The sequence below is a fragment of the Equus caballus genome, chromosome 12, assembly GCF_041296265.1.
Source record: "Equus caballus isolate H_3958 breed thoroughbred chromosome 12, TB-T2T, whole genome shotgun sequence".
Taxonomy (NCBI): domain Eukaryota; kingdom Metazoa; phylum Chordata; class Mammalia; order Perissodactyla; family Equidae; genus Equus; species Equus caballus.
In genome coordinates, this window is record NC_091695.1 from 17,310,203 (window position 1) to 17,336,864 (window position 26,662).

General features: G+C 35.3%; 2 protein-coding genes and 2 pseudogenes across 4 annotated transcripts in view; 1 reads left to right on the forward strand and 3 right to left on the reverse strand.

The window, feature by feature from the left end:
- The window catches only part of OR5W1G (olfactory receptor family 5 subfamily W member 1G), a 180,376-nt gene extending 158,703 nt beyond the window's left edge, over positions 1-21,673 (forward strand). For 2 of the 3 annotated variants that reach the window (XR_011423917.1, XM_070229581.1), the window contains one exon: positions 19,553-21,673. The gene's annotated coding sequence lies outside the window, so the exon portion shown is untranslated. The remainder of the gene's footprint in view (positions 1-19,552) is intronic. The other variant, XM_070229587.1, reaches the window with a different exon arrangement.
- Positions 3,589-4,537, reverse strand: OR5D134P (olfactory receptor family 5 subfamily D member 134, pseudogene; annotated as a pseudogene).
- Positions 13,299-14,246, reverse strand: OR5D13 (olfactory receptor family 5 subfamily D member 13). Its single transcript, NM_001391193.1, is given in 1 exon segment — positions 13,299-14,246. A coding segment is annotated over 1 exon segment (948 nt).
- A 592-nt stretch (positions 21,674-22,265) lies between the features above and the next one.
- LOC138916626 (olfactory receptor 1165-like) lies at positions 22,266-23,095 on the reverse strand (annotated as a pseudogene).
- Between the last annotated feature and the right edge of the window lie 3,567 nt (positions 23,096-26,662).

The following is a 26,662-nucleotide window of genomic DNA, read 5'->3' on the forward strand; positions in this document are numbered from 1 at the left end:
TTAATTGTTTTTCAATAGAGGGTCTATTCAATCTCTGTTTGTTTCAATTTATTTAAATATTTGTCTGTTCTACCTGGATCCCTTTCCAAAAATTTGTAGAATCAAGATAATGCACATTCCCTCAAATTCTCAGAGCTCTTCTCTCCCCACACCTCCTGTACCTCGGCTCCTCCCAACCCCAGTAACAGTTCTTCATGGGCTGTTAGCGAGGAGTTCAGCCAAGCCAGGCCCTCTGACACAAAGCTCTTGAGAATAAATAAATAAATGTATCCTCTTCTTTGCATGTTCATATGTGTAACTTTTGCAGGGGCTAAATATTTTTCAAGAGCTGTCTAGATCTAAAGGATAAGTTCCCCCATCATGTTGTTTTCTACATACCCTACGTTGAAATTAGCATCAATCTGTCTCTAGAATCTTAAAACAAACCTGCTGGAGGCAAAGGGAGGACCTCTGCAGATTGGGAGTGATGCATGTGTTCTTATAGCTATAGTCACTACCTTTGGGACATGAACCCTAGAGACCACCTATTGCCCCATTCTCTTGAGGTCATTAAATAAACAATTAAAATTAATCACCTTTCTCTAACATAATTCTTGTATGCTAGAAAACCTGGAGCAGCATAAGGGGTATTTCACATGAAAATTTATAAGGTCACTTCCCCCAGGCCTCTAATTAGTCCCATACCTTGTACAACTACCAAAATTATGTAATTATAAAAGTCATCATTATCAAGTATTAATTGAGTGACTACTATATGCCAAGCATAACTGTCTGCCTCCAAATCATCCACTCTCACCATATTGGAGATCTTCTAGGTCATCTTGATGCCTTCAGAGTTAAAACAGAAATATTTACAAATTTAATATTAAGTTGGGAAAATTATCCAGTCCCTTTTAAATCTTTGTTCTGTTCTATTACTCTTGCCCCAGCTAGTCTGACCTCTTTCCTTCTGTTCCTTGCCTTCTGTTTGTAGAAAATATTGTACATTCCTTACTTATGGTCTTTTCTGCCAGTTTTTTTCCCCCTACCTTGGAATGCTTTCCCTTAAGTTTTTGTTCAAATGGACCTTTCAGTGGAAACTTCCGTGAACATACTATTATACTGCAGGGGCTACTCCACTATCCAATTTAATATTTAAAGTACTTAACAAGCTTCAAATATATTTTTAATCTTTATTTATTGCAGTTATTATATATTGTTTGTTTCTCCCTGCTAGAATAAAAGTTCCAGAGAAAAAGAAATGCAGAGAATGTGTTCACTTATATATTCTAAACTCCTACATCAATTGATTAACATAAAGTAAGTGTACCAAGAATCTTACTGAATAATAAACATGACCTTCCAAGGAACTTGGAATAGAGCCAAACTTTCCAGAACTATGAGGAATTTAAGATCAGACAGGAGATAGTTCACAAAGAACAATAAGGATGTTTTAGAAGTGATTATTGAAACTTGGCGGTCAAAATAAGACAAACCAAAACAAGTGTCCACTCTGCTGAATTTTCTATCTCTAGTCAGAAACCAGGGAAATAAGGTTGAGTACATAATGAGGATATGTAATTACTCATTCATTCATTCATTCTTTCAATAAATATTTATTAGAGGTTTACCCTAAGCTAGGTGCTATCTTAGGTATTGGAGAAGAAGAGCAAGAATGTCCATTTTTCAACAAATTTAATTTAATGGGGAATAAAAAATAAATATGCAATGATTTTCCAGTAATTATAAATGCAAAAGAATTTATAATTGAAGGTTTCATTTTAAATAGGGAGGTCAGACAAGACTATAGTGAGGTGGTATTTGAGTGTGGACCATTTCCAAGTGAGAAAGCAAATTATGCAAATAACTGAGGGAAGAGCGTTGAATTTGAGACAAAGGGAATAGCAAATACAATTGATTTTCAAATCGACAGTCAGCTTTTTTCATGCATCTCAATAATTCTGCAGTTTGCAGTAGTGTCCTATGTTTTCTAAACCCCTTTTGCAACAAATGTAACTTGGATATTTCAGCATGATATTATTTATGGCAGAAAGAAAAAAGGAAGCTTATCTGGGTATATCAATTGGTGGTCCTTTAAAGCTGTATTTGTGCCACTGTGTTGGTACTTTTTAGAACAACAACAAAATATGAGATGGCACTAGTTGAATACTTTTGTGGTACATTTTCTTTAAGAAATTGTCCTTAAATAATTTCAGCTCTACTGAAATAATCTGGGATGATAAAACCAAAAGAGGTTTATCAATGTAGTTTTAAAACTTTGTCTTTTAAAGACATTCAAGGAAATAAAAAGTACTTCCACCAATGTTACAAGCGTCAAGACAATCAACTATAAGAACTACATTGCTACACTGCTTCTCTTTCCTGTCCCAAATGCATTTTTGGCCAAAAGTCCTGTGTGCAGCCTGGAAAGCAAGACTATGTGTAGTGTTCTTTGTCCTGAAAAGTAAAGACATTTTAGGGACAGTGAGTCCCTGACTTCCCATCCACTTGCTAACAGTACTAAGTCATTAACAGGAGTTTATAAAAAATGTAACCATCGATAAAATAAGCATTAGAATAAACACTCATGCCAAAATTGCATCTAACAAAATAACATATTGTTATATAATTTAATACCAAACTCACTTTAAATTTCCCCAGTTGTCTCAAAGATATATTTGTACAGTTAGTTTGAATCAAGAATCAAACAAATTTGGTTGTTATAACTAAAATTTTTTTATTATGTAACAGTTCCATGTATTCTGTAGCATTATGTTCTGTGTAGTGTGTAACAGTTTTGAGTGTGTGTTCATGTACATGTATGTGCGTTCAGGTAATTTTTTGGAAAAACTGGACCATCTGTATTTTTCTTATTGCTTTATTTGTTATCATTTGACTTGTTCCTGCACCAATTCCTTTAAACTGGTACATCAAGAAGCTTTATTAGTTTAGATGCACTCTTTTAGTTTCCTTTAGGCAAGAATTCTTCATAGGTGGTTGTGACTATTGCCAGTTGCATCAAATTGTGTCATACGTGTTAACTAGTTGTCCACTTTTAGTGCTGCTAAGTCTGATCTGTGGATTCAGGCAGTGTCAGGTTGATTACTTCCTTTAAACATTTCCCACCAACTTTTCACTTGATGACTTTAATAGTCTCCAAGGTACTAGAGTGAAAGGACACTAGATTTAGAGTTAACAGAGTTGAGTTCCTGTCTTAATTTAATCATTTCAGTCAATTCTAGGCTAGTTTCTTGAATCTCTGTGTCATCATCTACGCAATAGATGTAACTGTTCTTGCCCAATATACTTCTCAGCATAAGCTGATTGTTAGAAAGCCCAAGATTGTGGATTCATAGAATTTGCAGAACCCAAGGAATGAAAGTATCAGAAGAGTATCATCCCCCCTTTTATCACATAGCATATCCATCTGTATCTCCCAAAAAATACACAATGCTTCAGTGACATACAACACAAATAACTTCAAGGGAATTCAGTTTACCGATTCAAAATATGGTGACATCAGTCACCAAAAATACCTCATGCGAATATGTGCTGTAGGTTTTAGAAGACTCTGTTTCCACTGCTTTTAAGATTAAAAACATCTTTTGAGATTGGTTCAGAAAACAGGACTTTTGTGTCAATTAATTTCTGGAAGGCATCCTTCGCATCTTTATTCCTCAAGCTATAGATCGGAGCGTTCAACATGAGGTTGACCATTGTGTAAAATACAGAGGCCACTTTGACAATTTGCCAAGAGTTTTTGGAGTTGGGCACAGAGTAGAAGGAAACGATGGTCCTGTGAAAGATGGTGACGGCGATAAGGTAGGAGACACAGGTGGAGAAGGCTCACAACGCCCGCTAGCAGAACAGATGTTAAGTACAGTCTCAAAAATAAATACGTACCTAGCAAGGATGACGCATAGTATACTCACCTCATTGAAGGTGGTAAAACCAAAGAGCAGTAGGTGGGGAATTTGTATATTGGAGATTGAGACAGCAATGAGAGCAGTATATTCACAGAAAAAGTGGTTGATTATGTTATGTCCAGAAAAGTTTAACCGAAGAGCATAGCAAAGGAGTACCAAGGGGCCAGCCATACCCCAGAGTTATGACCCAGCCACCAGGAGGGCACAGAGCCTCTGTGACATGGCCACTGTATAAAGCAGAGGATTACAGATGGACACAAAGTGGTCACAGGCCATCACTGCCAAGATGAATGTTTCTGCCACTGCAGATATACAAGCCAAGAAGAATTGCATGATGCATCCTATGAAAGAAATGGTTCTGTCTTCCACAGCCAACTTCTCTAACAGTTTGAGTGTAATTATAATGGAATAACAGAAATCAACAAAGGACAAGTGACTGAGAAAAAAATATATGGGGATGTTGAGTTTAGGACTGATCCTGATGATCATGATCATGCTGAGGTTCCCCACCAAAGTGACTGTGTAGGTGGTCAAGAATGCCAGAAACAGGGCACCTGAACGTCTGGATATTCTGAGAAGCCCAAGAGGGTTAACGTGGCTCCAGTACTCTGATTTCCTTCAGCTAACAACATGATTGTTGTTGAAGAATATCTGAAATAATGATAATAAAAATATTAATGATGATAGTAAATTTTTATAACATTTACCATGTGGCAGGCATTGTGCTAAAAGATTCAAATATATTAATTTCAATCTTCAAATACCACTATGAATTGTAAAACAGGTAGCCCCATATTTTACATAAGGAAACTGAGGCATATGTAAGTTAAGGAACTTGTTAGAGGTTACACAGCTTGTTAGTGATGAGTTGGGTTTTGAAGTCGATCTAAGTGCCAGAATTTGAACTAAGTTTATGATTAAACAGAAAAGTATTCTACATTGTTGTAGAAAAACATCTGTCTTTCACAGTTCCATTGTTCTGAGGACCTGTGTTTTTTTTGAAATAGCGCTAATATAACAATGAATATAATTTAAGCACTAAAATTTATAAAGGAAGGATCAGGAGTAGTAAAGCATTAGAAGTGATCATACTTCTAGAGTTATGATATTCAAATTGAGGATCATAGGAAAGGCAGCATTTATGAGTCACGAAAAGAATTTTCAAGTTTTGAAAAAATATATGGACATTGAAGGAAATATAGCCCTGTATATCTTCAGGCTTTCCATTGATTTACGCTGATGCTACAGTAATTGCCCTGAGGTTCTGAAAACACTGTAGTGACCTGATGAAATGAGCAAGTTGCATTTATGACATGCTATTCCCTCTCTCCTGTGTTTTCTTTCCTACTAAAGTGTTATCTCACTTAGTGTCACTGATGCTCTCAATATACTCATCTAGATTCCTTGATTATTATCTTTTAACTTTCTATTATTACATTTTAATCTGTTAGCTTTACTAGGCATATTATAACACTAAATACTAAAAATATCTGATATGGAGAGCAACTTATAATGTGGTTTGCTCAATCCTTCTATATTTTCTACAGCCTTCCATATTTTCTAACATGTTTTCTATATTCTTGCTAGATAATGTGCTAAACGTCAATGGTTACATAGTCACCCTCCAAATTTCTGGTGATGTAAACATTGGTTTTGATTAAAGCTACGTATGTGATTATCTTATTTTGAGTCATGAAATCTTTGTTACATTTATAGATGTTACTTTGAGAAAACAAAGGCATCTGTATTCTATAGCAGTTCATAACCACAGATGTATCTTTAATCATTTAATAATGTTTTAAAAGATAAGTTTATAATAATAACATGTATCAATAACAAGCACCTTTCTGAAACGTTCAGGTTATTAAAATGCTATAAGAACTTCTCCCATAGATGAAGACACCATTTTAGTTTTGTCTGATCAAGTTAATGTAGAGAGAAACTATTATCTCCTTCACAGCTAAATGCTGTTTTTGACACACACGAAAATGTATTTCCTACATGTAGAAAAGAGAACGGGCAGGAAAGTGACAAAGAGCTAATGACAGACCAGGATAATGAAAGAAGCATGGCTTGGAACCATAGATTTAAATTCAATTCCAGGCTTTGTCATTTACTGTGTTATCTTTGGTGAATTAATTGTATTTTCTGAGTCTCAACATTTTTATCAGCAATAATGACATGATAATACATATTTCATTGGTGTGTAAGTTTTAAAATAGGAAACGATGTTAATATACTTAGCGTAGAGTCTGACAATTGTAGAGTCTGGGAAATGTAGTTTTCTCCACCCTCACCCTTTTTAATTCTTAGTGCTATGAATAATTGGTATTATTTTTAAACCCTTATATTATTTTAAATATCTAAGAAATAGGGGCCGACCCCATGGCCGAGTGGTTAAGTTCGCACGCTCCACTGCAGGCGGCCCAGTGTTTCATCAGTTCGAATCCTGGGCGTAGACATGGCACTGCTCATCAAACCACGCTGAGGCAACGTCCCACATGCCACAACTAGAAGGACCCACAGCTAAGAATATACAACTATGTACTGGGGGCTTTGGGAGAAAAAGGAAAAAAATTTTAAAAATCTGAAAAAAAAATCTAAGAAATAGATCAAAGGCCAAAGTGGGCAGTAATGAAGAGGTGGGTACAGTCTGGGACATTAAAGGGTATCTCAGCTCTTTCCTGGATCTCCTCCTGGCCCTGTTTGTCTTAATTCACCCCTTACTGTCCTTCAATAAATTGTCTTTTTTCCCCTTGCTTTCTCATTATTATATGACTCTCTTGTCCTCCTTTTCTCATCTCAGGTTGGTGCCTGTGGGATATTTAGCAAGCTGCAATCACACTCAGGTGGATTACGGTAGCTGAGGAACAGCCACCTTCCCTGCAGTGCTGCTAGCTTGCACAGTGAGAACATCAGCTTCTTCTCTTGATTTCTGTGGTTATTACGACAGTCATTGGTTCTGAAAACTTTGACTTCTGCATATCAGCTAATTCTAAATGTCTCTGCTAAGTTTTACCTAAACCCTCACACTAGCTGTTCCCTAGTGCTCAAGCTTCTTCAATCATGCCCATATTCTCAGCTTATAATGAACAACACTTGCTCATTTATTCCTTGGCTTATTTGATTTTTCTCTTCTTTTATCAGGAGCATCCTCCTTTTCTAGTATACTGATGCAGCAGTTACAATATCTAAAGCTTTAAATGAAAATCACTATTGTGAAGAAACTTTCTCTTTTCACTCCAGCAATATTTTCCACTTTCTTGGTATACCTACAGACATTACTCAGGAAATCAAAATTTCATGATCTATTATGTTCACCATTACTTTACACATACTATTTTATCTCCTTTCTACAAGATTTTGAGATGTTAAGGACATTCTCAGATTTAACACTGTTCCTTTAAAAACTTTCAGTGTGACTGTGCTATGCTAGGCACGTGGTGAATATCCTCAAAGCAAAAATCAGGATGATACCACAGGGAAGGGGGAAGAGATCAAAACTCATTGATATGAGACTTTAGGAAGATGGACTCAGGAGACGTTATGGCATTTAGACTAACAGTCTTCCCTGCCTCAAAAGTTGCAGGACTTCAATGTCCCCCATGTAAGTGCAAGATAACACAAGACGGGTCGCCCAACCTGAAAGCAACTCACCTGAAGATCCTGTTCCTCGTGTTAATAGTCACCGAGGAGCTTCCCACTCAGAATTCAAACGTTATTGAAAATATTAAGAAGTTTGTAAATATAGCAGGAGTCTACAATAAATTGTATTTAATGTGATGTGAATATATTTCTTAAAATCCAGAAAAAACTCAGAAAAAGGCAGAGAGGTAGAGAGAGAGACAGAGAGATTTGGAAGCTAAATCTGACTCCTAGGAGCAAACTGTTGGGTTTATGTATGCCTCCATGACCTCAGGGATTTAGACCCTGGAGAATCTTTGCTGAACTATTTCTTTTTATATCACAAACTTAGAAATTAGATTGAATGCACTCCTATCTTGGATTTTACAAGAAGGTAATTTCTTCTAAATTGCTGGAGACAATACTTCATCAAGGCCACCTCAAGAATTTCTTCTAAAATATTAATTGTAGGCAATATACAAATTGACTTAGAAAGCATGGTGATTACAGTAAACAGCAAAGGTAAAGATGAATCAGCTAAAATACAACCATTCAGAGAGAACCACTGTTAATATTTGCTGTTTCATTTGTCTGCCTTTTTCTTTGCATAATATATGTGTCCTGAAATGTACAAACAACATAACTTGGATTCTGTCTTTTTCATTTAACATAAAATGATCACTATTTTCCTTGGAAACATTGATTCGCTTCCTTGGAACTAATTTGCATTTATTCCAAATATGGGTAGTCTACTTTTCCAAGCTTATATTAACAGAATTAATCTATACCATCTTAAAAACGACAAATGTATTTTAGAAGCACATTTAACTCTCTAAAACCACTGGGTGTCAACCAACCTATTCGTCCCACCATGCCCAGATATCACCCAATTAGATCCACTTATGCATTCCCTGGCCCCAGACAACATGATTAACCCTTTCCAGTCTCTAGCAGAAACCCTTAGCACAACAGTGGCTAATTATCACAAGGCACAAAATTATTTTTTGTAGATTAGATGGCTTTGCTCCAGAAACTGATGGATCTGTATTACTACACTGTGAGTGGCATGAGTTTCACACTGCATCTGCTTCCTATCACTGACCTCTGCACCCTGGACCAGCTCTGGAGCCAATTTCTGACCCAGAGTCACTCAAAGCTAGCAACCTTCTGTGTCACCTGCTATATGAGTTTTCTATGCTCCATAATAAATTACCACCTACTGAGTGGCTTAAACAAATACACATTTTTATATCACAGTTTCTACAAGGCAGCAGTCCAGGCACCACTTTACTAGGTTTCTGGACTCTCCAGTGTGTCATCAGGTTGCAATTCAGGTGTCAGTCAGAGTTGTGCTTTGATAAGAAGCTCAACAGGGAAAAAACTTCAGGGAGGACCCTGTCTTTCTTTTAGTGGCTTTCACCAGTTAAACCAAGCCCACCCAGGATAAACTCCCATTTGATTAACTAAAAATGAACAGATTTTGGAATTTAATTACCAATGCACAATTCTTCATCTTGCTATATAACATCACTTAACCAAGGGGGTGACATCCCATTACCTTTGACGTATTGTATTACTTAGAAGCAAGTCACAGGCCTCACCTGCACACAAAGGGAGGAGATTATACAACATTATATACACCAGGAAGTGGTAATCAATTACCTTCAGGATTGTTTATCAAGCTCAGTGTAAGAGTCAGAGCAGTATTTAGAGGAATGTGTTGCCTCTAAAATCTTCAAAGACGTCTTCTAAGAGCTGTGCTTTCTCACTTCTGGTAGGGGACAGAAGATGCAATAACTTGTCTTTTATTTTGGGGAGGGTACCCTGGAATGTTTCTGATTACTGTAAGACTAAACACATCATCCAAGTGGCAGTTCCCTGAATCTCATCTTTCCTTTGTTTCTTACTAAAGCCTTCAGCATTTTAGCCCCCTCTTGTTTATCTTGTTGGTTAGCATGATGCTATCAATGTAATGTACTGGTGTGCTGTTCTGTGGCTTGTTCAGGTGGTAGAGATTTCTTCAAACTATATCATGACAGACAGCTGTAGAGTTAACATGGCCCTAAGCAAAACTTTAAAGAAATACTTTTATCCATCCCATGGGAATGTGAATTGTTTATTATTTTTTTAATTAAAAAGCAAAGTAAAATAATACAGTTGCCAAATAAATGATAGAATACTATATTCCATAAGCCACATGCATCTGTTCAAGGGCTACTATTTGGTTGAGTTTTCCATAGTCTACAGTCATTCTCCAAGATCCGTCTGGTTTCCTTCTGCATGACGAAGTCTTCTTAAGATTTTTTTTTACTGTAAATGCACTGAAGATATTCCTTTCACTTTTTTTGTCTGAAAATACTTTGTTCCCTCTATATCTTTAAAGAATAATTCTTAGGCACAGGATCATAGTTCTACAGTTATTTCCTTCACTCGTTGTCTTCTACCTTCCATTGTTCATTGGAGAGTCTGTCATGGTCTTCTGCTTCAGGTAGGTTAGGGAAGATCACTGCAGACCAACAATTCCATGAAATAACTTTGTTTAAAAAATTAATTGCAAAAATTATTTTTTACAGAGAGAAATAGAAGCAATTAGGACTAGATTATTAAAATTTCAGAGTGGAAAGAGGCCTTCCTTGGTGAGCTGGCAGTCACCAGCTGTTTCCTTCACTGTACACATTTTCTGATTCTGGGAACAGGCTGAGTTTCAGGTTTGGCACTTGCAGAGGGACATTACTGAGAAAACAAAGAATCCAGCAGTGCTTTGTGGACACACAAGAATTTATTGATAAATTGAAAACTAAAGAAACCAAAAAGACATGACCAGTTTTTCCACCAGGGCATTTGCTTTATTCTAGGAAGCATGGGGGGTTGGGAATCTGAACCAGAAAGGCAGAATCAAATGTCCTACAGAAATGTCATGGTGCTTAGGAAAAAAAAATCTAAATAGAGAATCAAGACCTTCCGAAAAAGCTTGACCATCTCTCCCTCACGATATTCGTCTAGCTATTAAGCTGCATGGGGTAGCAGGAGAGTGCGTTAAACTCAAACTTCAGAGGGTAGAGCTCAATCATTAACAACCTTTCAGATCTGAGGGAGACACACATCTGTCAGGTCTCAATCAAAACCCCAGCCAAGTCAAGGACCACAGAAGACCATAGGATGGCTGAGTCATGAGAAAACGTTTTCCTCTAGCCTGCTGATTTTAATGGCTTCTTTACTAATCTCTGGAAGATCTATTTCCTCCTTTTTATCCCAGCAATCCTTCCAGTACATTTAAGACAAGTCACCGTTCTAATTTCTCTCTTTTAAAAACCAAGAATAGCTGTTTTCTTTTCCTGACCAGACAATGACTCACATATACAGGGTCTGTTTTTATCAGAATTAACAGCAATTTGAAATCCATTTTTTTATGGACAAACTGAATTCTCACCTTGAATCTCAAAGGGACAATTACATAAGAGGACAATTATACCTCATTACTACAATTCTCAAAGGCTTAGTAACATAAATATTATGAGAATGCCATCAGTCACAATGCAGGAGAATATCTGCATGCATTAACAAGTATGTGTATATTGTACCATAATTTATTTGGCTATGTGTAAGTTTATATAAGCTTGTGTGTATATATAAATACTTCTCTATGTTAAGAGACAAGATCTTTCCATATCACTTCTGCCATTTCCTATTTATCCTTGATAGGTCTATGGAAACAGCTCTTCATGGATGAGAATCCACCTCTTCTAGGAAAATCACTTTTTGTTTTTTTTTGTTTGTTGGTTTGTTTCAGTTTTTTTTGAGGAAGACTGGCCCTGAGCTAACATCCATGCCCATCTTCCTCCACTTTATATGTGGGACACCTCCCACGGTATGGCGTGCCAAGTGGTGCCGCGTCCGCACCCAAGATCCAAACCAGCGAACCCCGGGCTGCCAAAGCAGAATGTGTGAACTTAACCACTGCTCCACCAGGCCAGCCCTTAGGAAAATCACTTTTTAAAGGAACAAAGTCCAAAAAGCTCATACAAGGACAAAAATACCCACATGCATCACTCTCCTTACACTTTGCTCTTTCCTATATTACTGCATATGCCAGAAGAACAATTTTCTCCTAAGTTAAAATATTGGATTTCATTTCTCATGGGTGAACATCTAGGAAAGGAATTGTTGAGTTGTATGGGAAATGTTTGTACAACTTCATAAAATATAGCTAAACTGTTTTCAAAGTCATTTTACCTTTTACTACCATCTGAAATGTATGAGCATTCCGCTTGCTCCACATTTTCACCAGTATTTGGTATTTCAGTCGTATTCATTTTAGTGATTTAGCTAGTATGCAATGGTGTCTTACTGTGGTTTTAAAAAGAACTTCATTGATGACTAATGATGTTTAGTATCTTTTTATGTGTTTATAGATGATTTGTATATCTCGTTTTGTCAAGTGCTAAAATATTTCACTGATTCTTTAAGGAGATTGTTTGTCTTCTTGTTATGAGTATAAACAGTTTTTCATGTGTTCTACAGACAAATTTTCTGTCAAACTCATATACTGCAAATATTTACCAACAGTCTGTGGCTTACATTTTCATTTTCTTAATGGTGTCTTTCACCATTAGGAAACTTTTACCATGAGTTTTTAACATTAATGAAGTTTCTTTTATCATTTAAAAAATAATTTTCTTGAAGAAGATTAGCCCTGAGCTGGCATCTGTGCCAATCTTCCTCTATTTTTCTGTATGTGGGACAGCTCCACAGCGTGACTGGTAAGTGGAGTAGGTCCATGACTGGGATCTGAACCAGCAAACCCAGGCTGCCTAAGCGGAGTACATGGAACTGTAACCACTCGGCCACAGGGGCAGGCCCTTATCAATTTTTGGATGGTCCATCCTTTCTGTGTTTCATCTAAAAAAATTCCTGCCACAAACTCCAGAATATTGTTCTGTTTTGTACTAAAATTTTGTAGTTTGATTTTTGTGTTTAGGACTATGATCCAGTTCCTCTAATTCAAGTTAATGGTTGTGTATGATGTGCGGTAAAAGTTAAGGCTCATTTATCCATATGGATATCCAATTATCTCAGCACTATTTGCTGAAAATTATCTCTCCATTGAACTATATTGGCATTGGATTATCATGGAAATTTAGATGACCACATATGCTTGAGCCCTTTTTGGGACTCTATTACTCTAATATCCTACTGCCTTTATTACTTTTTTTTGGAATAAAGTATGAATTTAGGGAACATAGAGCAATATTTAATTTTACTTACTAGTCAGCAAGCTATAATTTTCATGAATAAAAGTGAGTTTCTGCCATTCCATACGATGAAAAACAAGCGATTGGTTACTGTACAAGATACAGTGAGCTTAAGCATTTATTAAAGCCATCTCTGAAGTATGAGCTTCCTGATTACAATTCAAAGGAACTATTCTAGATCTGCACATACTTGATGAACTGAGAATTAGTTGTACTTAGGAAACACACATCTATAATTACACTATATGATAAAGCATTGAAAAATATTTTATAAATATTACAAAATATAGTTCACAAATTTTATTTTCTAAAATTTTGGTTTGCACATGGTTTAGAGCTATTTCACTAATAATTAATGAATGCAAAAATTCATACTCATAAAATGTGCTGCCACAGATATATTAACTAATAGCTTGTTGAATAAATAGTTGGAATTATCAATTGCACTATAAGAGTTGAACAATCTGTAGCATAGCAAATCAAATTTTTCAGAAATAAAATAATGAATCTAACAATATTATATTGAGTGACAAAGCAATTTTGTGACCACTAATTTTCTGAATGTGTCTTTCACATCTTTGTTCCTAAGGCTGTAGATCAAAGGATTCAGCATAGGAATCACCACTGTGTAAAACACAGAAGCCACTTTAACTACGAGCCAAGAAGTTTTAGGATTAGGGAAACAGTAAAGGAAAAGAATGGTTCCATGGAAGATGGTGATGGCTGTCAGATGGGAGGCACAGGTGGAGAAAGTTTTCTGGCGCCCACTTGCAGAAGGCATCCTCATAACAGTGATAAAAATGAGTATATAGGACAGCAGAATAATCATCAGACTGCTCCCCTCATTAAATATGGCAATAATAAAACACAGCATCTGGCTGATATGGGGATCTGAGCAGGAGACAGAAACAATTACAGAGTAGTCACAGATAAAATTATTTATGATGCTAGACTCACAATAGGATAATGCAAGAAGAAAATATGTGAGTGTCAGGGCACACACTATACACCATGAGTAAGACCCAGCCACCAGAAGCACACAAAGCTTCTGGGACATAATAGTGGTATAGAGTAAGGGGTTACAAACTGCCACAAAACGATCATAGGCCATCGCTGCTAACATGAACGTTTCTGTTACAGCAAATATGCAAGCAAAACAAAATTGTAGAATGCAACCAGAGAAAGGGATGGTTCTGTCTTCTGCAATCAAGTTCTCCAACAGTTTAGGTGTAACTATGGTAGAATAACAGAAATCTACAAAGGACAAGTGACTAAGAAAAAAGTACATGATCATGTGGAGTTTTGGATTGATCTTGATGATTATTATCATGCCTAAATTCCCCACGACAGTGACTGTATAGGTAGACAAGAAAACCAGGAAGAGTGGAATCTGGAGTTCTGGATATTCTGAAAAGCCCAGGAGAATAAAAGTAGGTATGATACTTTGATTTCCTTTGGATAACATCACGATTCCTGTTGAGTAAAGAATCAAAAGTCATTCCTAAAAGTACAGCTGAATACAGGAAGAAACAGAAGAAAGAGGCTTCCTATTTGCCTGTGAAGTTTGTACAGAACAGTGATTCTCAAAGTATAGTTCCCAACCAGCAGCAAGAACACCTGACAATTTGTTAGGGGTGCAAATTCTCTAGCCACATCACCAACTTCCTGAATCAAAAACTCTAGTATGGGGACCACAGTTTGTGATTTAACCACCCCTCGAGGTGATTTTGGATTTTGATGCATGCTAAATTACGAGAATCATTGTTATAGAAAATGTATAGTAATAATCCTATTGTTTAAAATTCAGCTCTTGTTAGTATTATTAATATAGAATTGAAATATAAATTTAGAGCGTGAAAGAAATTATTAAAAAACCCAAAACTTAGAGAGGCAGAACAGAAGCACAGAGCACCTTGTTACGGTTCTAAGAATCACACTAAGGATCAAGGAGATCACTTGGTATTGCAAGTGGTGCCACATAAATCTTAGTATTAATTATTTTTATGTGTTTGACATTTTCTAGACATAATACAGAATGAAATACCCATAGAATTTAGGAGTTGGAATAAATCTTAAAATGCATCCTGTTTGTGCCTTCCACATGATGCTTGAGAATTGAAGATAATTTCATCCATGAAATGATTATATGGCCTCCATCAATACCTCCATTAATGGTACACTGCCTCCTGGGGTAATTTTGTGGCTCTTTTATTGACATTTTGCATGACATTTATTATTTTATTAAAGTTATTTAATTATATTTTCATTAACTATTTATTAATGTGCTTTTAGGTCATCTATTTTGATATATGTTTTAAAAATTATACGCATATATTTAAATATATAAACTGTATATATTTTTTTTGAGAAGTGTCTTATATTCACCAACAATAGTTCGATACAAAATATGTTCTACAATCCAATGAAAATAACGCATTTTCTTAACCCCTCTGAGAGGTAAGCCCTCTCTTATGAGGAGGCAAACTTGGAGACGATAAGGAAGTGAGAGCAGTGAGACAATAAAATGAAGGGCCCCAAGATATAGACATGAGGCTGCAGTGGAATTAGATGAATGATCTGTCCCATCCTCTTAGCTTTGTCTGGAGCAAGTGTCAGCCTCCAGACTTAGCTCCATGATCACCTACTTTTACATGTGCTACAAGCAACCCCGGATATAAAGCATCTATCATCAGCATCTTTTTTCCAGTAGCAAATGGGACTTGTCGGATACACTGTAAATATCCATTATTGTTCAGTCTATTTTAATAAGTAAGTCTCCTTCAACATTTGAATGTATTAGGAAAATCCTGGCATATTAAAGAGATTACTATTCCTGCTCTGGCTTATTGGCAAACTTCCTAGGTCAGTAACAAAAAGATACTCAGGAAAAGACTTGGTCCTCGAACTCTAGCAATTTCAAATAATTTTGGTGAAAATCAATAGATTAGGATTAGGTTTGTACTCAAATTGAAACTAGGCCTATAACATTTCAAAAATCAACCTATATCCCATAAATTTTCTGTGACTTCACTATTGCTCACTGCTGCCAGTTTCTGTGATACAAAATTTAATTATCAGAAACACTTCATTGCCCTGTTAGTGACAATTAAAATGTCTCTGACCATGGGGCCAGCCCAGTGGCATAGTGGTTAAGTTTGTGCACTCTGCTTCAGCAGCCCAAGGTTTGTGGGTTTGGATCCTGGGTGGAGACCTAAATGTCACTTATTAAGCAAGGCTGCGGCAGCATCTCACATACTAAATAGAGGAAGATTGGCACACATGTTAGGTCAGCGACAAACTTCCTCAAGCAAAAAGAAGAAGATTGGCAACAGATGTTAGCTCAGGGCCAATCTTCCTCACCAAAAAATAAGTATCTGAGCATAAGAAGAGTCATTTATAATTTTTGGAATAATCTACATGAGCTGTAGCTCCATATTTTCCACCTAAAGGGAAAGATACCAAAAGAGAAATGAATTGACCTGAAACCAGAGATCTTGATATCTTTTGATCATTAATGAACCTCAGGCATTTTTCTTCTCAGTAATCAAACATTCTGTAAGATAGCAACAGGCTTGAAGTTCGTAACAAAAGTGGCAGTATATTTTAATGAGTATGCCAGTAAAATGGCATTGTACTTTCAAGACATAGGAAATCTCAGAGAATACACAGAAAAAGCTGAAATCATAGTACAAACTCTGCCACTTATGTATGTCTCTATGACAGTGGAGTTATAAACTATAGAAAATTATAACTGAAGTAATCCTCGGTGGGCCATGAATCATACAGTTAGTAGAAACACTGTCTCTTGCGTCATTATGGTAGATGCATTTTCTTCTAAATCATTAGGGATAATTACGTCTTCACATCTATTCCATTAATTGCTTGTAGATATTAAATTATTGAAATAATACAAATTGATTAAAGAAAATGTAAATGGTTTGAGTTTTAACTGAGAAAAAAAGGGACAATCCAGAATTAGCTGTTATTAACTCAACTACCTTTCAAATTCCACATTGAAGTTTAGAGTGGAGAAGCTTGGCCAATGCTGCCTTAAGCAAAGGACGAATATGACCATCACCAATGATACAATGTGGATATCATTTACCTCCTGTGGTACGATGTGATGAGAAAGATCTGACCTGTGTGTTATTCTTCCCACACAATCCATAATCTCAGTTTAATGTGAGAAAATCATCAGGTAAACCCATATTTGGAAGTATTCTACAGGCTTACTAGCCAGCACACCTTAGGACTGTCAAAGTCAAGAGAAGAGCGAAAAATTGTCAAATACTGGAGGAGGCTGGGGAGACAGGACAACTAAATACAACGTGGTAGCCTGGATAGGGTCCCAGGAAAGAATAAGGGCAATGGAAAAAACTCATGGAATACAAATAAAGTTTGGATTTTAGTGATCATAATGTACTAATGTTTCTTTTTAAAATTTTGCTTTATTGTGGCAAGAACACTAACATGAGTCCTAGCCTCTTAAGAGATTTTTAAGTGTACCATGCAGTATTGTTGACTACAGACACAATTTTTTACAGCAGATCTCTAGAACTTATTCATCCTGCTTAACTGAAATTTTATGCCCATTGATTTGTAATTCTCCATTTCTCCCTCTGCGAGCCCCTGGCCACTATCATTTCACTCTTTGATTGTGTGTATTTGATTATCTTAGATATCTCATGTAAGTGGAGTCATGAAGTTTGCCTTTCTGTGACTGGCCTATTTCACTTCGGATAAGGTCGTTAAGGTTCATCAATGTGGTCACATGTTGTAGAATTTCCTTCTTTTTTAAAGCTAAACTTTATTCTATTGTATGTATATACCACATTTTCTTTATCCATTTATATATCCATGGACACTCAGGTTGTTTCCACATCTTGACTATTGTGAATAGTTCTGCAAGGAACATTGGAATGCTAATACCTTTTTGAAATCTTGATTTCAATTCTTTTGCATAAATATTCTAAAGCAGGATTAGTGGATCATATACTGGTTCAATTTTTAATTTTGTGAAGAACCTCCGTGCTGTTTTCCATAGCAGCCGCACCACTTAGCATTCCCAGCGACAATGCACAAAGGTTCTGAATTTTCCATATCCTAGACAACACTGGTCTTTTGTTTTTTGATAGCAGCCATCCTGACACTTGTGAGATGATATCTCGTTGTGATTTTGATTTGCAATCCCCTGAGGATTGGTGTGGCATCACACAATTTTTTCATATACCTATTAGCCATTAGCACATCTTCTCCAAAGAAATATCTAAACGAAGTCCTTAGTCCACTTTTTAATTGGCTTATTAGGTTTTTTTTGCTACTGTGTTGCATAAGTTTCTTACATATGTATTGGATATTAATCTTTTACCAGATACATAGTTTGCAAATGTTTTCTCCCATTCTATATGTTACCTTTTCAATACTGAGAAGATATTACAGTGAAAAATAAAAAATAATTGATAAGCCAACAACAAAGATAATAATGTTAATATTTTGGTTTTTATTTTGTCCATTTTTAAATTTTACATGTTTTTATCAATAAATAGATATATACGTATATTTATCTATCCTCCATCCATCTATGAAGTGGTAAAGAAAGAGCGGACTTTTTATTCAATATATTAAAATCTATGTATCTTTGTTACCTCTCCCCTCCATCATAAACTCGATCAAAAAGAGTAATCATAATGAAGGAATAAATCAAATAACAAAGTCACTCTAATAAAGACAATGGTAAAATAAACACCAACTGATATGATTTTCCCATAATTTCGGAAATGTATAAAGTGGATGGAATATAGTCTAATGTAGCAGAGAAGGCATAGCTACAGGTAAGAATGCTTTATAGTGTGGATCTAAAGAATAAAAATAATTTTTACAGCCCATGAGGGGCTCAGGCTTCAAAAGTATGTAGTAAATGAACAAAATAAATCCTGAAGTTTGTATGAAAACGTAAAGGGCCAAGGACGATCAATATCCACTCATGAAGAAGTAAAAGATGAAACAATTTCTCTAATGGATATCAAGATTTATTGCAAACTATAATAATTAAGAATATGTAGTAATGGAAAATGCTTCAATAGAATACAATAGAGAGATAAGAAGCTGCCTGAAGTAGATTGAATAATTGGGTTCACTTATTCACCATCTCCTTGCATCCATAAATTCTACATACTTTGTTGTTGATGGGGTGTATTTCTTCACCTTTGGATTATGAATCCAGTCCTGTGACATGTTTAATGATCTGTTAGCAGAAAAAAAATTGGCAGTGCTTAACTTAGGCTTTAAGAAACCTTGAATATTTTCACCTGGTCTACTGCTTTTCTGACATTTCCATAATGCAAATATCCAAATAGTCTAAAGATGATAAAAGACATGCGGAGCAATCCACACTCACGGAACTGTGGTGTGAAGCAAAACATTCCTAGCCTCATAGTCCAGGGCAGAACCACCTCAGATGACCTCCTGATCTTTGAAAATAAATAATCGTACTTTTAAGCCATTGATTTTTGATGCGTTTTTCAAGAGTTATTGTGACAACAGCTGATAATTATACTGATAAGCACACATATGGACACTTCATTTATGACAAGATTGGTATTAAATGGCAACAAGGCAGGAAGGGATTTTTTTTTCAGTAAACAGCATGTGACAATGATATATTCATCTGGTTAGAAATGAAGTAGTATCATGAATGTTGGTGATTGATTACAGCTCTGAGATGCTGTGTTTGGTTAAGTTTGACTCAATTCCCTTGTTTTCTCATTCCAGGACCAGGCTGAAGGAACACTCTCGCTTTGCGGTATGCTGTTTTCCAAGTTTGATGCATAAGCTCAAGGAAGGAAGATTCAAACCATGTAGGGACATGTCAAGCTTTTTCTATGAGATAACTTATGACACACTCGTTCACTTTGCATTGTCCCAAGCAAGCCACATGGGAATTGTTCTCCTTCTGCCTACAGAGAAGCATGACAAAGATAAAGAGAGAACGAATAATGCTGAAAAAGTAAACAATCTGTCAAAGACCCAAACCTCATATCATCCACAAAAAACGAATTTTAGGTGACTCATACAGCAAAATATGAAGAAGAACAGACACTCTTGAATATTATATAGACAAATGCCTTCTTGACCTCAAGGGTAGATAAATATCTTCAACAATTACAAAAACATTACAAAAGTAATGCAGTTGACTAAGTTAAAATTCAAGCTTGCTCTTTATTTGAGGACATTGAGTGAAAAGTAAAGCCAAAATGCAAAAAAGCTTTCAAGATACGTAACGGCCAAGGAGATAATATTCATAATATAAAATAAATTTTTGAATAAATTAGAACTATCACATAATAACTTAAATGAAGATTGGTAAATGCCCTAAGAATCCACTTTAAAAAGAAAAAGAAAAGGGCTGACCCAGTGGCGCAGCAGTTAAGTGTGCACATTCATGCTTCAGCGCCCCGGGTTTGCCAGTTTGAATCCCGGGTACAGACATGGCACTGCTTGGCACGCCATGCTGTAGTAGGCGTCCCACATATAAAGTAGAGGAAGATGGGCACGGATGTTAGCTCAGGGCCAGTCTTCCTCAGCGAAAAGAGGAGGATTGGCAGATGTTAGCTCAAGACTAGTACTCCTCAAAAAAAAAAAAAAAATACATGAACATATTGAAATGTGCCTAACTTCAATAATCATAAATATCCAAATTAAAACTACAAATGAAATATTCTAAATCAAATAAATGGGTAAAAACCATAACATCTAATAATACTGAACACTGGCAAAGAGGTGAATTATAACTTTAGAGCTTTCAAACATTGCTTTTAGGAGTCTAAATTGATAAAAATCACTTTGAAAAATTAAGAACCAAATAAATGCATAATACTTCTGGGTATAAATCTCAATCAAATAAATACTTATGTGCAGTGTAATGGTACACATGCCCCCAAATTGAAATTTCCCAAATGTCCATCATAGTAGACTGGAATAAAGAAAAATTCTGAAATATTTATCATATAAAATATGTAATAGAAACAAATGGAATAAGGTATAAATATATGTAACATGAATACTTTGTAAAATGTAATATTCATCTATATAAGTCAGCTATTTGAGATAAATAATGCATGAATTCCTTTAAATAAAGTTGCAAAAAAGGAATACGAATTTATATTTTTTGAGAGGCATAGTTAGATATTGAATCTATATAGACAAGTAATTGCATCATTTTGATAAAAATCATCCTTTTGACTCTTGCTGAGAGTAGGAGGAAAGGGCCAGTGATTGTCCTATGTATTGATCTACTTGAGAGTTACATGGATGTTTGTTTAAAAAATATGTTTTGGTATGTTTTAAATTTAAAATGAACAAGTCAGAGAATTAAGCAGATGCTAGATTTTGCAAAGAGTTAGAGTATAATCATAAATGTAATAAAAACTATTGCACAATACTAGGTTGGGGAGTAAAATACATTGATTCTATAGTTTTAAAATATCACTATGGATGATCTGAGATTCATGCCTTATATAAGGTTAAAAAAATATGAGAAATATATTAATTTGATACTAACTGCTAAAAACCCACAATGACAATGGGACACAGGAAGCAGAGACATGAAGACGGTGTTTCATTTTAGAGCCAGAAATAACATAACTGACTGACATATTTGAGAGAGGCTGCAGAATAATAAATCAAAATAAATAATGCCTTCTCCTTTGCTTATTTAAGCAACTGAGTAGATATGGATGGCATTTACTGATATAAAGAAAATTGATAGGGGGCAAAAGTTTATCATTGAGACTGGATGATTCAAAAGTATACTTTATTACTCTCAGTCTTTTTATCAATAAGTAATGGATATAAGTTTTGTTAGAAATAAATTGAACTTTTCTTTAGTATTCAGTATTATTTCCAGTAACTTTTATTGAACTATAAAATATCACATTGATGTTCAAAAGATGAGTGATACATATAGAGAGTGGTTAATATTTTCAGCATCTGCTCACTCAAACTCAGATAATATTTCTCACAATGCAAACTCACAGATCCTCATTTTACTTCGAATGAAGTGAAGTTTTAAGGGGAAGAAAAAGTTCTGTTTTATAGAACTTTCTGAGTCAAAAGAATTGGTTGTGAGAACCTGAGTGCGGATCCAGTAAAGACAGTTATCATCTGTGTCTTTGCAGCACTTTTATAAAGGAGAACTGAAACTATGACATAAGTAATGAGTCTCTAAATATACATCCCTTCTTCGTCATTCTGACTTCCGTAATGTCTAACTGGGAGATGTTGAAATATATTTCTTCCTTGAACCCAGGTGAGATGAAGTGCATCAGAATGAATTATTTCTGTAGTAAGTCAGAGTGTCCCGACCACCAAAAAACAGGGAAAGTGAAACATTTAATTGATTTAAAACATAATCACATATGTACTTAAAATAAAGGTAAACTAGCATCAACAATATATGTGAAAAATTATTGGATGTAAGTACTACAAAATACATATATTTATTTGAATTATATTGGTTGAGAAAGTAGTTTGGAGTTGATTAAACCCCTGACAGCCTCTTTCAAATCTTTGTTCCTAAGGCTGTAGATAATGGGGTTCAGCAGGGAGATCACAACTGTAAAAAATACAGCGGCCACTTTGATCAGGAGCCATGAGCTCCTGGAGGTGGGCACGCAGTAGACAAGAAGGATGATCCCATGGAAAATGGTGATGGCAGTCAGGTGGGGAGCACAGGTGGAGAAGGATTTTTGGAGTCCATTAGTAGACTGGATGATTGTGACAATCATGACAAGATAGGAGGAGAGGATAATCAGGGGCTACAAGCCTCACTGAATACAGAAATGACTAAACATATCAACTGACTGAAATAGCTGTCAGAACAGGATAAAGAGATAACGGCAGAATACTCACAGCCAAAGTGATTTATGGTATTAGAACCACAAAAGGATAGTTCCAAAACAGAGTATGTGATTGTCAGGGAATATATTCAAATCATATGTAGGTTCCAGCTGCTAGGAGGGTACAGAGTTTATGAGACATAGCGACTGTGTAGAAAAGAGGATTAGTAAGAGCCACAAACCAGTCACAGGCCATCACTGCTAACATGAACATTTCTGTAATCACAAATGCACAGCCAAAGAAAAATTGTACCATGCATCCTTTGAAGGAGACAGCTGTGTCTTCCACAACTAAGATTTCTGGCAGTGTGGGTGTAAATACGCTGGAATAACAAAAACCCAAAAAGGATAAATGGCTGAGAAAAAAGTACAGGGGTGTGTAGAGTTTGGGATTGATCCTTATAACCACAATTATGCTTAAATTTTATTTACTCTTACTTAGCCTGGAATGCAATACTGGCGGGGTTTGGGAAGGCATTTTATACTGAATGAATCAAATTAAAACTCATTAGCCTGGATTTGTATAATATGTCGATGAGCTATATAACCACATCTTTTTTTCACTGCAATACAACTTCATTCACAACAGTATTTTAAATTTTTATTGTACGAAAACAATTCATTTATATTTTCTAATATAATATGTTTACACCTCTGAAACGGCACATCTACCCTGGTTCTTTTACACTGTGTCATCACTACACATGTTACTACATAACTCTTCCAAGAAAACATTGCTGGTTAATCTAAATGTCTTTTCTCTTACTCTATTTTCTTTCCACTCATATCTTCACAATATTTATGCAATGCCTGGCATATTTTACTATTCTTATGGATATATGTGTGTCAATGTCCTTCACTTCAGATTGAAAAGATGATCCTAGGTAGAATCAACTCACCAAAAGCCAGATCTTGATATATTTTTTTATTCAAGACTTCCTTGTTAGTGTTTAAAACTCCATACATATTCTGTCTCAAAATTGAAATTTTTGTTTAATTTTTTCCAATGCCTTAGTCAGAAAGTTGATGATTCTTGCTAAATATAACTTAATAAAGATACCAAGAAATGCCATTTTTGCAACTGTCAGGAAATTTTGGAGGAAACATAGACATGTCCTTGAGGAATAAACAGATTTTATACTGAATGAATCAAATCAAAACTCATTAGCCTGGATTTGTATAATATGTCCATGAGCTATAAACAGGTCTGGAAACTATACTCCATGATCACGTTGTTTGTTTTATGTCTCACTAACTGACTTTGGGGACACAGGCCTTGGAGCATCCTGACAACATTTATTTTCATGAGCTAAAAACAAAATAATTAGAGGAAACTTCCTCTTCTGCAATTTAGAATATAATTTCTTCTAAACCATTAACATGTGGATCTTTATGTCTCAAAAATAATTTACCTCTGTATAAAGGCTATAATTCTTAAAATCATGAAAAAATTATAGTCACATCTATCCAATGACTCCAACATAATTATAGTTGTTATGATGTGCTTTTTAGTGTATTTTGCTTAAGTGTTGGCACATGTTTTTTTTATAGAAACACATTTAACATGACGCTGTACAAATTTTTACTTTCAATAATTTGGGCTTATTGTTTGTTATATCCTAAATATGCATTCCTTTAGCTGGGAGTTGGGGGGGGGGGGTAAGGTATTTATCCCTATCTAGGCTGTAGATCCACTGTATTCTTCAGTTCAGCCATAGGGGTTAACGTGCTGATATTTTAAATCCAGCTATGTGATTCCTACACGTACTCCTCTAGGACACAAATCAGGAAATAAAGAAAGTACTGTTAAATATTGATCTGTCTTGACATAGGCCTTCAAGGAAAAACAGTCACATTTATACCTACTACATCCAAAATTTTAAAAGAAGAGCAGCATATGAATTCATTGGCAGAAAAAAATTAACCTGTAAGCATCACTTAACACAACCATTAGTGAACTAAGATATTATCTAACATACATTTTTGCCTTACATTTGTGTAAATTAACTGATCATTCAAGAGTATTTACCAAAGTAAAACAACATCCTGTTCTAAAAGGATTTTGCAACTATTCACTCTTTTGTGCTTTTGTTTTATTTTCTACTAAGAGACAGAAAACTAGAGTGCAAAAATTAAAAGCTACATAACTTCAAAATCAATATTTAAGAATAAGATATTCTAGTTTTTAGCTTAGAGTCCTTAATGAATATATCAAATGTTCCATGATGCATGCTCAAACTTTCTAAATCTTTTTTCTCTTCTTAAAGATGTTTATTAAACTACACACACACACACAGGTTTTTATAGTATCTGATAGGAACAGTTACTTATATCCCCTTGTTGACAAACATTTAAAAATTAAAGTAAATCCTTTGTTACTACTGTGATACACTATGAGTATTGAGAATGTTGTTGTATATCCCTAAAGAGTAGTCACACAAGACATGATTTGATGTAAAGCATTCTGGTAAAGAAATTCAACTTCCGTATGGAAATAAATCTCTTAATCATGACAGAAACAAGTAACATTTAATGGGTTAAATTAGAACAACAACACGTGGATATCGCTCTATTCTTTGCTTGTAAACCTTAATCATGATTACTAAGACACAAGTAGAAAAGGCAAGCTCTTATATTTAATCTCGACCAGTCTTTTCACTTAAAGTAACCCAATGACCCATCAATTATTAGAAAACTTTGGTAAAACGTGTCTCGGTCGTGAGTTATCTGTTATCTGCCATAGAGTTATCTGGCATTATCAAGAAATAATGTGTTTCTTGAGGTAAATGTTTTAATCAATCTTTGGTAGAGTTTGAACCAAACTTTACATTTCTCCCTACACCCCTAACCACTGACTTGCAATTTTACTGTTCTATAAGAGGTAGATAACTTTCTCACACTTTGACTTTGGGCTTATCCATGTGTTTTGCTTTGATTCATAAAATAACAGCAGGTGATACCCTAACCGGAGTTTGAATTACGCTTTTGTGTTTGGGCATACATTATTGTGACTCAGCATTCAACATAGACCATTAGCCAAATGGTCCAACAAGGATGGCCTACAAACAGGTCTGTAGATTGAAGTTCATCTGATTAGCTCAGTCTTGACACTAAAGTGACCCAGTTGGTATCAGCTGAGCTAGCTTAATCAAGTCGCTGATTCAAAAGGATTGTTATTATTACATCCCACTGGAGTTCATGATTGTTTGCTTTTTGTCAATAAATCACTGGTGCCTGAATAAGATGTATGCATTGTATTATCAACATCCTGGTTGCTGTGTTGTACTGTCATGGGGGAACCTGGGTAAAAGACATTGGGATCTCTCTATATTACTTACTACAAACAACTTAAAATAAATCTAAAATTATGTCAATAAAATTTCCAATAAATACATAAATGATATACAACTACTTTGACATAAATGGAAAAACTAGAGTGATGGGTACATATTTCCAAAATGTGTACCATTTTCTTGTGCTACTACATAGAAAGAAAATATTGCATATTTCGTTATACTACCAATTATAATTTAACTAAACCATATTCTGGAGTGTGCCAAACTTAAACACAACACCAAGGGGCTGGTCCAGGAACTTTTTAAGGGACATATATTTCCTATTTATTTTTGCTTGTCTGTGAATCTTCCGATGCTAAAGTGGTTTGTATGGAATTAAATATATATTTGTTTAGATATTTGTGGTTTTATGTTGAACAGCTCTTAATGTACTACTTTTATATTAAGAAATAAACTTCCTCCTTGCAAGATATAACACTTCAGATCAACTCAAAAATTCCACATGACTTCTATTGAACACAAATTTGTCCTGGGCAATCACACAGTCATGTATGCTAACACAGAGACTTTTGCGTTTCAATTTCTGAATCAAAAACTTAGTTTAAGTAGTCTAAGTTTTTATCCCTAACATTATTTGTAACATTAAAATTATTCACTAAACATTAGAGTGAATGGATATTGAACTGCCA